At 59.7% G+C, this 12,845-nt stretch overlaps 2 protein-coding genes across 2 annotated transcripts; one reads left to right on the forward strand and one right to left on the reverse strand.

Moving 5' to 3' along the window:
- Positions 1-2,692: 2,692 nt before the first annotated feature.
- On the reverse strand, positions 2,693-6,207 carry LOC131563501 (fibulin-7-like). Its single transcript, XM_058813586.1, has 8 exons — positions 6,139-6,207; positions 5,549-5,705; positions 5,215-5,385; positions 4,920-5,045; positions 4,642-4,764; positions 4,407-4,544; positions 4,179-4,317; positions 2,693-3,053 (listed from the first exon to the last, which is right to left on the reverse strand). The coding sequence occupies exons 1-8, from the start codon at positions 6,205-6,207 to the stop codon at positions 2,693-2,695; spliced, it is 1,284 nt and encodes a 427-aa protein (XP_058669569.1).
- Positions 6,208-8,003: 1,796 nt separating this feature from the next.
- Positions 8,004-11,893, forward strand: LOC131563502 (C-type lectin domain family 18 member A-like). The gene is made up of 12 exons (XM_058813587.1): positions 8,004-8,103; positions 8,789-8,880; positions 9,449-9,673; positions 9,739-9,836; positions 10,308-10,429; positions 10,521-10,628; positions 10,784-10,876; positions 11,001-11,107; positions 11,240-11,369; positions 11,447-11,543; positions 11,622-11,713; positions 11,856-11,893. Exons 1-12 carry the CDS (start codon positions 8,004-8,006, stop codon positions 11,891-11,893), a joined length of 1,302 nt encoding a protein of 433 aa, XP_058669570.1.
- Positions 11,894-12,845: the final 952 nt, after the last annotated feature.

Genomic DNA, 12,845 nt, shown 5'->3' on the forward strand with positions numbered 1-12,845 from the left:
ATTCCCTTCCCTGTCATATCAACTAGTCTTTATGGCATGAAAATGTAGTATTTTTATTGATATATATATATAATCAGATTTACACTGTGACGTAATGAGGTTGCAGAATTCTACTGGGGAGTTTGGAATTTTACTAGAGGCTTTGCAGCAGTTTGTGCTTAAGTAAAACAAAGTAAAGGATATGTAACTAAGGATTGCTTAATCAGTGAAGGATAAAGGATACCCCTGGGCAACCAGCATTACATAGAATTTGATGAATTTGAAACCCTCCTAGCATCATCTGGTAATTCCAGCAAGATGGATTCCAGAGATGCCTGGATCGTGTTATCATGTATTATCCTGAGTTAGAAGGGATTCACAAGAAACATCAACTTCAACTCCTTACCCTGCAGAGGACTATCTCAAAAATCACACCATGTGTCTGAGAGCATTGTCCAAATGCTTCCTGAACTCTGGCAGGTTTGGTGCTGCAAACATTTCATTTCAGTGCATCCCCAGACAAGCAGCAAGAACACTGGGAAAACAGAATCAGAGGAGCAGTAAGGCTGGAAAAGAACTCTAAAGATCATTAAGTCCAGCCACTAACCCAGCATTGCCGTGTTCACCACTAACCCTTATCCCCAGGTACCACATCCACACCCCCCTATGAGCACTTCAGGGATGATGATTTCACCACTGCCTGGGCAGCCTGCCTCAGTGCCTGGCCACATTTTCCATGAAGAAATTTTCCCTAATATCCAATTTAAACCTCTACTGGCACAACTTGAGGCCATTTCCTCTTGTTCTGTCATTTGTTACCTGGGAGAAGAACCCGATCTCCCCTGGATCACCCTGCTGTGAGGGAGTGATAAGGTCCCCTCTGAGCCTCTTTTTCCCCAGGCTGAGCCCTCCCAGCTCCCTCATTAGCTCCTCACCAGACTTGTTTCAGACCTTCCCCAGTGCCACTGCCCTTCCCCGGGCTCACTACAACACCTCCGTGTCCTTCTTGTCCATGTCCTTTGCAAACTTTTATTATCATTAGCAGTCAGTGATGTGGCTGTTAGTGCCTAGTCCAGCTGTACCTGAAGGTTTCAAGGGTAGAAGAAAACCTGCGCAAAAAACCCAGGTTGTTTTGTCCATTTTGGCTGGGACACCTCTGTGCAGGGATAAATATTTACCCCGTAATTCCCTTCTTTTCATCCCAGCCCGCTGCCGCAGTGGGTACCGGCCAGCTGAGGGTTTGGGTGACGCAGAGCTCCTGGCCTGGCCTGGCCTGGCACAGCACAGCACGGCACAGCACAGCCTGCTTGTCTGCTGGCCCTGGGGAGGCTTTTCAGCCTGGCACAGCACGGCACAGCACAGCCTGCTTGTCTGCTGGCCCTGGGGAGGCTTTTCAGCCTGGCCCAGCCCAGCCCAGCCCAGCCCAGCCCAGTCCAGCCCAGCCCAGCCCAGCCCAGCCCAGCCCAACCCGGCCCGGCCCAACCCGGCCCGGCCCTGCCCAGCCCAGCCTGCTCCTCTGCTGGTCCTGGGGAGGTTTTTCTGCCCGGCCCTGGTGGAGCACAGCCCGGCCCCGGCTGAGCACAGCCCTGCCCTGGTGGCGGTGCCGGCAGCGGGCACAAGGAGCCCTTTATGGCCGCTCGTGTCCGTGCACAGCGGGTGCTTTGTGTGAGGGTTCTGGCCAGACCCGGGCTCAGAAGGGTTCTGTGTGCGGCCAGGGGTGGCGTGTCCTCAGCTCACTGTCCTCAAAGGCCCTCGTCACCTTTTGAACCCCTGGATGCTCTCCCTGTGCAGGGTCTGGCTATGCTGGCGGTGACAGGGGTGCCCAAGGGGTGTGGGGTGTGCACCCCACTTGTTGTCACAGCCCACCCTCCTCCAGATGGGTGCAGGGGGACGGCTCCAGTGCTTGGCAAGCTGGGGAGCTGCAGGTTTGACCAGCCTGTGTCAGAGCAGCTGCAGAGGGAATCCTCCTGCACACAAGGAAGTGCAGCTCCTGTCGCTATCCCCTGCTCACCAGGGCCAGGGAGCCCTGCTGTGCTTTCCAGGCGCTGCCAAGGTGGCCAAGAACAGTCTTGGCTGTGCAGGATGTTCAGGGCAGCGTGTTGGAAGTTGTGCCTGCCCATGGCAGTGGAGTTGGCACAAGATGATCCCTTCCAACCCAAAGCATTCTGTGATTCTCTGCTCAGCCCATCTGCCATTTTTATGCTAGGGGACTCTTCAGCGTGGCCCCAGGAACAGCAGTGCTGGGAGGGGCATGGACCCTGTATGGGCTTGGTAGCTCTACTGGTAGCTCACCCCAAGCTCTGTGAGGTGACCCTGCCATTAGCACAGCCACCAGCTGTCTCCAGGAGCCTTGCATCAGGAGGACAAAACATAGAGCAAGGAGCACACCCTTCCTACAGCCGCATTTCTTTTATTAGAGATTACAAGATATAAGAAGCTGAATCTGTGTGCCAAGTGCTGTTGGCTCACTCTGTCTTTCCCCTCTGCATGCCACGTGGGCAGAGAGGAAGGGGGGCTGGCAGAGGCAGGCACCCCCAGGCCAGTCCCTCCATTGGCAGTGGGGTTTTTCCTATAGGGACACAGTTTTTGCTGTGATGGCTATGAGAAAGCATTATGGCAGAGTGATATCTCCAATGGGACAAAATCTGTGACCACTGAGCTGAGCTTGCTCCATTCCTCCTCAGGAGAGGCCCACACCTGCCTTCAAAGGCAATCAAAACACATATGGGGACACAAAGGCCGTGACCTTGAAGATGTGCTTGCCCAGGAGGACCTTGTGGGAGAACTCGCTCATTTCCACCTCCACCTCCAGCGTGGCCGGCCCCGCCACGGGGCTGGTGAGCAGCAGCTCTCCCGTGTGCCGGTCCGAGCGCCGCACGGCGAAGACGCCGCGTCCGTGGCCGCCCGCGATGGCGAAGCGCAGGCTGTCCCCCAGCGAGCGCGTGGTGGACATCCTGAACAGGACACGGGGCGCCGTGCGGTTGGCCTGCAGCGGCAGGTAGTGGAAGGAGATGGAGCTGGCAGCCAGCTGGCAGGCTCGGCTGTCCATGGGGCAGGGGTTCCGCTCGCACTGGCTGCCAGGAGAGAAGGGTGCCGCCGCTCAGTGCCGTGGTTTGGCTCTCAGCGTAGCAACATTTGTCTTCACAGAGAAAAGCAAGGCAATCTTCCCAAGAAAATTCTGGGATTCACATTCTTTGAGCCTCAGAGAATGATCAAAACAATTCTTATCTCATTTGGTGTGCCTGTGTTTGTGCAAAAGTAGAATGCAGTATGGAGACTGTTTACCCAAAGTGATGGTGTTTTGTTTCCTTGGCCTATCAGGGCCAAGTATGTGTGTGTCGGGACTGTTTTCTGACAGCCACGAGATTCAGTGCAGTGGAGTGCTTAGCAGATTGAGTTTAGATGTAAAGTAATGTAATGTAATATAATATAGAATAATATAGTATAATAATTAATTAGCTTTCTGATAAGATGGAGTCAGATGCATCATTCTCTCCCCTCGTCAGGGGAAAAAATACCCACTATACTCAGGGTGCTGCCCTCATCCTTGCACACAAGCCCAGTCCATGCCACAGGCAGCACTTCCAGCCCTGATGTTGGTCCTGTGGCAGAGCAACCCAAGACAGCCACATCCAGGTATGCCCATCATCAGATCTCTGCCTCATCCCTGTTTCTGACAGGCAAATACTGTGGCTTGCAGGGACACAGCTCTGGGTGACACTCTGAGGGACTGGGGGGGTATCACAGTCCCAGCTGAAGGCCAAGGATGGAGCCAGATGTGCCTCTGGAAGAGGAATCTGTCAGGATCAGGGATGCTCCTCTATTTGGTGACACAAAGCAATTTAAGCTGAAGAGTAGGATGTCTGGGAATGCTGAAAGGCAGCTGATGGCACCACATGGATGTGCAGTAGAGGAAAATCAGCATCATTCCCCCCAGGCTGGGACTCTGAGAGGGGCCAGGATCCTGAATAAAGCCACCACGTATTAGGGTGCTCCCACCTGCACCCCCAGCATCCCAAAACCATCAGAGAACGTGCCAAGCACACCTGAGCACCCCATGTGGCAATGTGCCACCAGTGCTGTCTGCTACTCTCCCTGCTGCCCCTGGGTGACACAAGACAGCCCCCAGCCCACAACAGGACCCATCACCCTGGGACAGGGCACGACACAGCCCGAGCCACGCACAGCAGGGTACTCACAAGGCAGAGGTCTTGACATAGCTGGTGTTGTGGCGCGGCGGGGGGCACTTGGGGCGCACGCAGCGGTGGCCCCCGAAGGTGTTGATGCAGAGGTCGCCCTGGCTGCAGTTGTGCTGCTTCCCAGTGCACTCATTCACGTCTGTGGTGGTGACACGGGGTGAGTGGGGCTGTCCCCACTGCACTTCTCTTCCCGTGGGAGGCTCCCGGCCCTGCACCCTTGGTTCTTACCCTCACAGGCATTGCGGTCAGCGTGGAGCAGATACCCAGGGGGGCAGAGGCAGCGGTAGGAGCCTGGGAGGTTGAGGCAGTCATGGAGGCAAATCTGCATCTGAGGGCTGGACTGGTAGAGCTGGCATTCATCCACATCTAGGGTGAACAAAGTGGGTAATGCCCAGAGGTCCCATTGCCACCAAGCCTTGGTTCCCCACCCTCCATCATCTCATCATCATCACCCCCCTTTTACCTTGGCACACACCGCCAGGCTGCAGCTGGAAGCCGGTGTCACAGCTGCAGCGCCGGGAGCCCGAGCGGCCCTCGGCACAGCGGGGCTGGCGGCTGAAGGAGGTGTTGCTCAGTGTCACCCAGTCTGCAGGGGACAGCAGGTGTCACGCTGGGGCATGGGGAGATGGTGGGGGCCAAGGTACCAGGGGGCTGCCAGGGAAGGGGGAGACAGGCACAGCATGGCCAAATACTGTCCCCATGAGAATCCCCATCCTCTGCAGCCCAAACCCAGGCACCTACAGGAGTAAATGGGGCTCTGGCAGCTGGGGCCTGACCAGCCGGGGGGGCAGAGGCACGTGTAGCTCTGGTTGCCATCCACGCAGGTCCCGCTGTTGGCACAGGGGTTGCTGGAGCAGTCATCAATACCTAGGGAGAAGGAGCTCATGAGCATCAGCTGGAGAGGTGCACCCTTGCCCAACCCCGGTGCCCATTGCCGCAGCCTCTGAGCAGAGCAGTGGAACCCCACAGCTCAGGGTGACAGAGGAGCCCGCTGGGAGGGCAGAGCCCAAGGCACCCCAATCCCACTCCACTTCACTTCTGCAGAAGGGCTGGGTGCCGCTCCACGTGCGGTTGTGCCGGCAGGCGCGCGTCTCTGAGCCCACCAGCTGGAATCCAGCGTCACAGATGAAGTGAACCTCGTGGCCCACACGCAGGCTCCGGCCCAGCATCCGTCCGTTCAGGGGCACTGCCAGCTGTGGGCAGATCTCTGTGGACAGACAGACATGGGTAGGGATGGGCACTGTCAGGCTGGAGCCAACCCCAGCCTGACAGGGAGCTGAGGGTCCCTTGCCCAGGCTGTTTGTGTGGGGCCAGGGATCAGAACTGGCCCCGAGGGGATGTCACCCGTGGGGGTGACCAGTGAGGATTACCGTTGTGTTTGGTGGCCGCTCTCTGGAGGTGGCTCTGGAGGATGGAGAGCTGGTGCCGGAGCCCACGGGTGCCCTGCAGGTGGGCGGCCTCCTGTGCCACCAGCAGCTTCTGCATCTGCCGCACCACGCTGAGTGCCTGCTGCCGGTTCAGGCACTCCTGGGGGATTGTGGGCACACCTCAGTCATCTGCTGAGTTCCCCTGCCACCCTGCCACAGCCTGGGAGGACCCTTCAGAGCAGGTAGCATCTTTGGGGTTGGTTTGGATGTCCTTGCCTAGACAGAGCCCCTTCCCATCCTGGCTAGGGTCTGACCCTGGCTCTGTGTCTGCTCCAGCCTCAGCCCCCACCTCCCGGTCCTGCTCTGGCACTTGGATGCTGTGGAGAAACTGCATGCCCTGAGTGCATTTAACACCATTTCACTGCTGCAGGGGAAAAGCCCCATGACCACCCCCTGGCCCTGACAGCTCCACAGGTGCCGTGGCTGTGCCGTACCCCCCACTCCGGGGTGCTGGGGTGTGAGAGGTGGGTGCTGAGCAGCCCAGAGAGGGAGGTATGCTGGGGGGCTGGAGGGGAGGGAATGCAGATCCTTACCTGGGTGCTGCTGAGGGGCAGCTGCAGGATGCCCAGGGCCAGCCAGGCTGGCAGTGGGATGAGGAGCATCATGCTGGGGCTGACAACAGGGGCAAGACGCTGGCAGTCCGTCTCTGCTTGCAGCCGCACTCCTGCACTCGCAGGGATTTATCCGCAGCCTGTGCCCATGTGTTTGTTGGTTTTTCCCCTGCCTGAGGCCGAGCTGTAGGAAAGTTTCCCCTTGGCACTGGCTCTAGCCTCTCCCTTCCCTTCCCTTCCGTTCCTTTCCCTCTCTGCACATCAGAGGCTTTGGGGCCTTTCATGTCCCAGGCCAGCAGATATCAGGGCCAGGCGGTGGCTGTCACGGCACTCACGGTGGTACCGGCGGTGCCGGGCTCACCACACGGCCAGTCCTGCCTCTGGGGCTCCCTAGCACGCAGAGATGCAGGATGAGGCTAATCCCGTGCACCAGCTAAGCCTGGGAAAATCTCCTGGGAGAAAAGATGACTTTGGGATCTGTGCGGGGGTTCTGCTCACTGGTGGGGTTGGGATACTGAGAAGGGGAGCCCGGGAATGCTGCAGACTCACAGCTTTGCTGGGGGGAGCTCAGCCCTGGCTGCAGTTCAGAGGGGAATCCCAAGGTGCTGCTGCAGCCTGGAGCTGGGGTGCAGTTGATGTTATGGTCCACATTAACCCAAAAGGGTGAGGGTTAATGTTAGAGTCAGCATTAGGGCTAGGGCTGAGGTTAGGATTAGGGTCAGGATTAGAGTTGGGGTTAGGATTAGTGTTAGGTTTGGAGTCAGCATTAAATTCAATGTTTTGATTAGCATTAAAGTAATTGTTAGGGCTAAAGTTAGGGTTTTTTGTTAGGGTTAATGTTAGTGTTAGGATCAGTGCCAAGAATTCAGACCCATATTAGCAAGAGGGTTTGTATGAGAGGTGGGGTTGGCGTTAGTGTCAGGGTTCAGGCCTGGGTCAGGTTTAGACTCAGGCTGAGGGAACTGAAGCATTTACAGCTGGGTTTATGCTGACACCCAGCTCAGCCCTGACAGCTGGTGCGTAGGATGCTCCCAGTCCCTCCTGCCTGTGGCATTGCAGAATCCTGAGCAAGGATGTCTGAAGCCCTCACCTCTGCCCTGTGCCAGGGGAGCACCTGCCATGGGTTCTGCCAGCCCTGTGCTGGTGCAGAGTTCTCTTGGTGCTGTTGAGCCCCCTGAGCAGCCTGGGCTGTGGGACCCCTGCTAGATTCCAGGTGCCCACCGAGACACGGCCCCCTTGTGCCCAGCACCTCTCCCACCGCCGGCCCCCGGCTCTCACATCCTCCCACCCTGTAACCACGCTGCCCAGCTCTCCGGAGCGGGTATTTGGCTTCGTGCCTGCACGGTGTGTGTTACCTCCCCGGCATGTTTAATTCATGGGGCAGGAGGGAGGCTGGCAGCAGGGGCCCCCTTGCTGCCCCAGCCCCTTGGCTTCCAGTCTCCCAGTGTCCCAAAGTGGGTGCCGGTAGCGACCCATGCTCCTGCTGCCTTCCCAGCCCGACCCGGGCTGGGCAGAGGGGCCGGGGCAGAGCACGGAGGGCTGACCCCGCTGCTGGACATCCCGGCGGGGCTGCAGCCCGGGGCCCCGGGAGTTGTCTGCCACATTCGCTCCAGCGAGCAACTGTTTTGACAGAGCCATTACTCACCCGTCAAGCTTTTGTTCCCGCTGCCCAGCGGTGCCTGTCTGGAGTCCTGAATAGGATCAAATCCTGCAACCAGACACACACACACTCACGCAGGAGCGCACGGCCGAGCTCGCCCCAGAGCCGGGGCTGCTGCGGGGCCTCTCGGCTCTCCCCAGCCCTCTCTCCGGAGATTGGGGTCCGCTCCCCACATCCCGGGACATACATGAAGCTCCTGGTCCTGCTGGTTTGCAGCCTCCTGGTGTGGAGGGTGGGTGAGACGAGATCGGATGCTCCAGAAAAGTTGTCCCCGCTGGCTCCGGGAGGTAACTGGTGGAGGGGCTGCCTCTCCGGCAGCAGGGCTGGGAGGCAGCGGGTTTGGGGGATGAGTGTGCCCTGAGCACCGTCCCCTTGGGACAGATCAGTGTGTGGGGGACTGGGTGGGTGATGGGCCCCCAGGGATGGCAATGGGGGGCTTGGTGGGTGATAGAGGCTGGGGATGGAACGGGACTGGGAGGAGGGGCATGGACTTGGTGATGGTATGGAGTTGGGGGGCTCTGGGGCTGGTGTTGCAATGGAACCAGGGGGCTCGGGGGCTGGGAATGGGATGGAGCTTGCTATGGAATGGGGCTGGGGGTCCGGCAGCTGGTGATGGGGGCTAGTGATGGGTCTTGCCCAGTGGGGTCTGGATCCTGGCAGGACAGAGGCGGGGGGGCAGAGGGGCACATTCCTGGCAGTCTCAGCCCACCCGTGTGAGACGGGGGCCCAGCAGGCTGCCCCCCCTCGTCCCCTTGCCCCTTTTGTGCTCCCAGCCCAAAAGCTCTTTCTTCTCTCCCCTCAAGTCTCCATGGAGACCCGGGTGCCTTCCCGGTATCCCCGGCTGCGGTCGGACCCTTCAGGGGGAATTCCCACGGCCTCCTGAAGGGTCCGGCCTCAGCCAGGGATACGGGGAGGGCACTTATACCTCTCAGCCCCCTCGGTCCCTGCCTCATCCCCTACTGTCCCCCCCAGCTCTCAGCACGAAGGAGACCTTCCTGGTGCTCTCACTGCACAACAAGTTGAGGAGCAAAGTGCAGCCCCCTGCTGCCAACATGCAGAAGCTGGTGAGCCCCCTTGCAGGTCCCATGTCCCCCACCTTCGATGTCACATCCACCTTCTTGTCCATGCCCATGGGTGACACACACAGTAGTTTGCTAACACGCTAATGAAGCAGAAGAGCTGGCTGGTGTGGGGCCCCTGGGGAAGAGCATGTCACTGCCACATCCAGGGCACACTGAAAGTAGGGCTGATCCCTTGAGTGCCTTTTGATGTCCCCCATGTCCCTCTAATGCCTCCTAATCACCCAAGGACACAGCAGGGCTGTTTGGAGTCCTTTGTGGGGTCCCCCATCCCCCATGAAGGCCCTTGCTATTCCCCAACCACCTCACACCTGAACACACCAAAGGCAGGGCTGGTCCCTAGGGGTGTCTCCCATGTCCTCTGGTGGCCCTAAATGTGCCTCTATCACCCCCAGCCACCCACACCAGGGGCAGGACAGGTCTCTAGGGGTCCCTTGCAGCATTGCCCATTGTCGACCCTCTGATGTCCCCCAGTCATCTCCCGGACTGACCATCTTGGTGGTCCCCACGCCCCCTGGAGCTGTTCCCTGGGTGCCTCATGCTCATCCCGCAGGAGTGGAGCGAGGAGCTGGGGCGGCGGGCGGGGGCTCGGGCAGCCAGCTGCCTGCAGGGCCCCGCTCCGCCGCCAGCCCCGCAGCTGGGCTGGAGCGAGCTGCTGCTGCCGGCGGGCGCGGGCGGCTTCGGGGCCGTGCTGGAGCTCTGGTTCGCCGAGGGACAGCGCTATGACTACAGGACGGGGCGCTGCGCCGGCAACGCCACCTGCCGCCACTACACCCAGGTGGGCATGAGGGGCACGGGGGGGCTGCTGGGGACCGGACCCCCGTGACAAACGCTCTCCCACAGCTGGTGTGGGCCACAGCGGGGCAGCTGGGCTGCGGCCGGCACCGCTGCCCCGGCCCCCACGGCCCCAGCGAGGCCTTCGTGTGCGCCTACTCACCGGGGTAAGGGCAGCGGTGGGGCCGGGGCGTGGTGGGTGGGGCTGAGAGGGTGGGGCCGGGGCGTGGTGGGTGTGGTTGAGTGGGGCTGAGAGGGGCGTGGCTTGGCGGTATGGGTGGAGTCTCAACCAGGGCGGGGCATGAGCTGACCTATGGGATGCGCGGCAGGGGATGGGGAGCTTGTCCCAATGATGGGTGGGGCTGTGCACGGAAGTGGGTGGGGCTGGGTGATGTGGGTGGGGCTTGAAAATGCAAATAGGGCCGTGTTTTAGAAGAGGGAGGGTTTGGATGTGCTGGGCCGGGTTGTGTGCTGTGGATTGGAGCGAGTGCTGGAAGTGGATGGGGCTGGGGAACGAAAGCAGGGTGGTGATTTAGGGATGGGTGTGGCTTTGCAATGTGGGTGCGGGCTTGCCCCAGAAAGGGGTGTGGCTTGCCCGGGTGGGTGGGGCATCTTCCTCCATCTGTCTGTGGGGCCAGGGGCAACTGGGAGGTGGCCGGGGTGCCCATCCTGCCCTACAAGCAGGGACCCTGGTGCTCCCTCTGCACCGCTGGCCTCTCCGGCTGCTTCAAGTCCTGGGACCACAGCGGCGGGCTCTGCGGTGAGTCCCCCTGTCGGCATGGCCTCTGCATGACCCTGGTGGTGCTGCCTCCACCCCTCCTGATGCCCCAGTGTCACTCTGGTGTTCCCAGAGGTGCCCAGGAACCCCTGTCGCATGAGCTGCAGGAACAGCGGGCGCCTCGACATGAGCAGCTGCCAGTGCACCTGTCCCCCCGGCTACACGGGCAGGTACTGCCAAGGTGAGAGGGCACCGTGCAGCCTTCAGAGCCTTGTGCGTGGCTGCGGGTGCAGGGTTGGTGCAGGGCATACATGGGCACAGCTGGTGCAGTGTGGGCAGCACAGGGGGCACGGCCAGCTGAGGCCCCTGGCAGCTGACGCAGTGCTGTGCCCACAGTGAGGTGCAGCGGGCAGTGCCTCCACGGGAGGTTCAGGAAGGAGGAGTGCTCCTGCCTCTGCGACCCGGGATACGGAGGAGCTGAGTGTGGCAGTGAGTCTGTACCCCCTGCACTGCTGTGATCCACAGGCAGGGCACCCCAAAGTGGGGCAAAGGGTCCTCTGTGGGTCCATCTCTGCTGGCACAAGGACCCACCTGCTCCTGCCTGTGTCCCCAGCAAAGATCCATTTCCCCTTCCATGCCTGTGACGTGCGGATAGACAGCGACTGCTTCATGGTGTCCCCTGAAGCCGACACCTACTATGGAGCCAAAATTAAATGCCAGGTGAACTCCTGGGGTGCTCTGAGCATCTCTGGAAAAGTGACACCCATGGTTGCAGAGCCCCTGGACATCTCTCCTCTGCTTGGAGCAATGCTGGGCCATGCAGATGGGGCAGACCTACTTCCTTCCCCACAGGAGAAAGGAGCAATGCTGGCCCAGATAAGAAACCAGAAGGTTCAGGACATCCTGGCTTTCTACCTCAGCCGCTTGGAGATGGGCAACAGGGTGATAGACACTGATTTTGAGACTGGAAACTTCTGGATTGGTGAGAGACAGCAGTAGGCAGGGTGCAGAGTGCCTGGGATGCTGGCAGCCATGCTAACCCAGGTCCTGCCCCCCCAGGTCTCACCTACAAGACATCCAAGGCTTCCTTCCGCTGGGATGTGGGTGAGCCATCCTTGTTCACCAGCTTTGCTTTCGGGCAACCGGACAACCAGGGGTAAGTGGATGTAGAGGACACCAAACTCTGCATGGTGTCACTGCTGGCTGGCTTCAGCACCATCCTGGTGGGACACAGGTTTGGGAACTGTGTGGAGATGCAAGCGTCAGCTGCCTTCAACTGGAACGACCAGCGCTGCAAGACCCGAAACCGGTACATCTGCCAGTTCGGTGAGTGAGAGGCTGGGAGCCCTCCTGGGCCCTGGAGGTGCCAATCCTCTGCTCTGCTGTGTCTGTCCCTTCTTGCCAGCCCTGCCAGACCTCTGTGTCTCTCCTGGGGTGGGAGGCACTGACTCTACACTTGCCATTGCAGCCCAGGAACACATCGCCCTGTGGCAGCGGGACCCCTGAGCTGGCAGCCCTGGGAACTGGCCAGTGCTGGCTGCTGTGCTGATCCTGGGGCTCAGGAGGAGCCTGGTGCTGTGCAAAGCCCAGACCGTGGCTCAGGAGGATCTCTGCACAGCTCACTTGTGCAGGGAGTGAGGGGCCGAGGGCACCCATGGCACTGGGACCTGGCAGGAAGGGGTGTGCTGTACCTTAGCATCCCTGACACAGCATCTTCTTCTGCCCCTCACCTTCCTCTGCCACTATCAGTCTGCAACACCCTGGGCAGGAGACATCCCTTGCAACAGCCAGGTACAAAAGCATCCTCCTCCAAAAGTGGCAGCTGGGCTGTGTCTGGACTGTGGTCTCAGTGTTACGAGGGGCCAAGGGGGCTCTTTGGGGGTGTAGACCTTGGCATAGCTTAGGGAGGACCAGCCTCAGCTCTGAGCCATTGTCCTGACCTGGGTGAGAATGCCCCAGCCTGGTGGGTTTTTTACCCTCACCTGGTCCTTCATCATTTGCCTGGTCATTAATAAAGACCCTCTCTCCTTTGGGAAGAGCAATTTGTCTCATTTTCCTCCCCTAAGCCAACCAGACTCTCCTTAGCCACAATCCACATCCTGCCTGCACTGGATGGAAGCTCCAGTTTCATCTCTGGAGTGGGTTCTGGGGTTGCTGGAGCCAAGGCCAGCCTTGGCTGAACTCATCTTCAGCACGTGGAGTTGCCTTGGAGAGATGGTGTTAGCCAAGAGCTGCTTCTTCCAGCGCCAGGATGGCCCCAAGTCACAGCACCCCCTGTGCTGGGTGCAAGCCCACCATGGTGCAGCTTGGCAGACAACACCACCTGCTCCACTCCATCCCCAGGAATAATCAGATTCCAAGGAAGCACCCAGCTCCCCTTGAACTCCTCAAGGACAGTGGGAGCAGAGGGAGTGGCCCCAATTGTAGAAGCACATCCTTCCACCCCTGCCCATGGCTG

The sequence above is a fragment of the Ammospiza caudacuta genome, chromosome 13 (genome assembly GCF_027887145.1).
Source record: "Ammospiza caudacuta isolate bAmmCau1 chromosome 13, bAmmCau1.pri, whole genome shotgun sequence".
NCBI classification, from domain to species: domain Eukaryota; kingdom Metazoa; phylum Chordata; class Aves; order Passeriformes; family Passerellidae; genus Ammospiza; species Ammospiza caudacuta.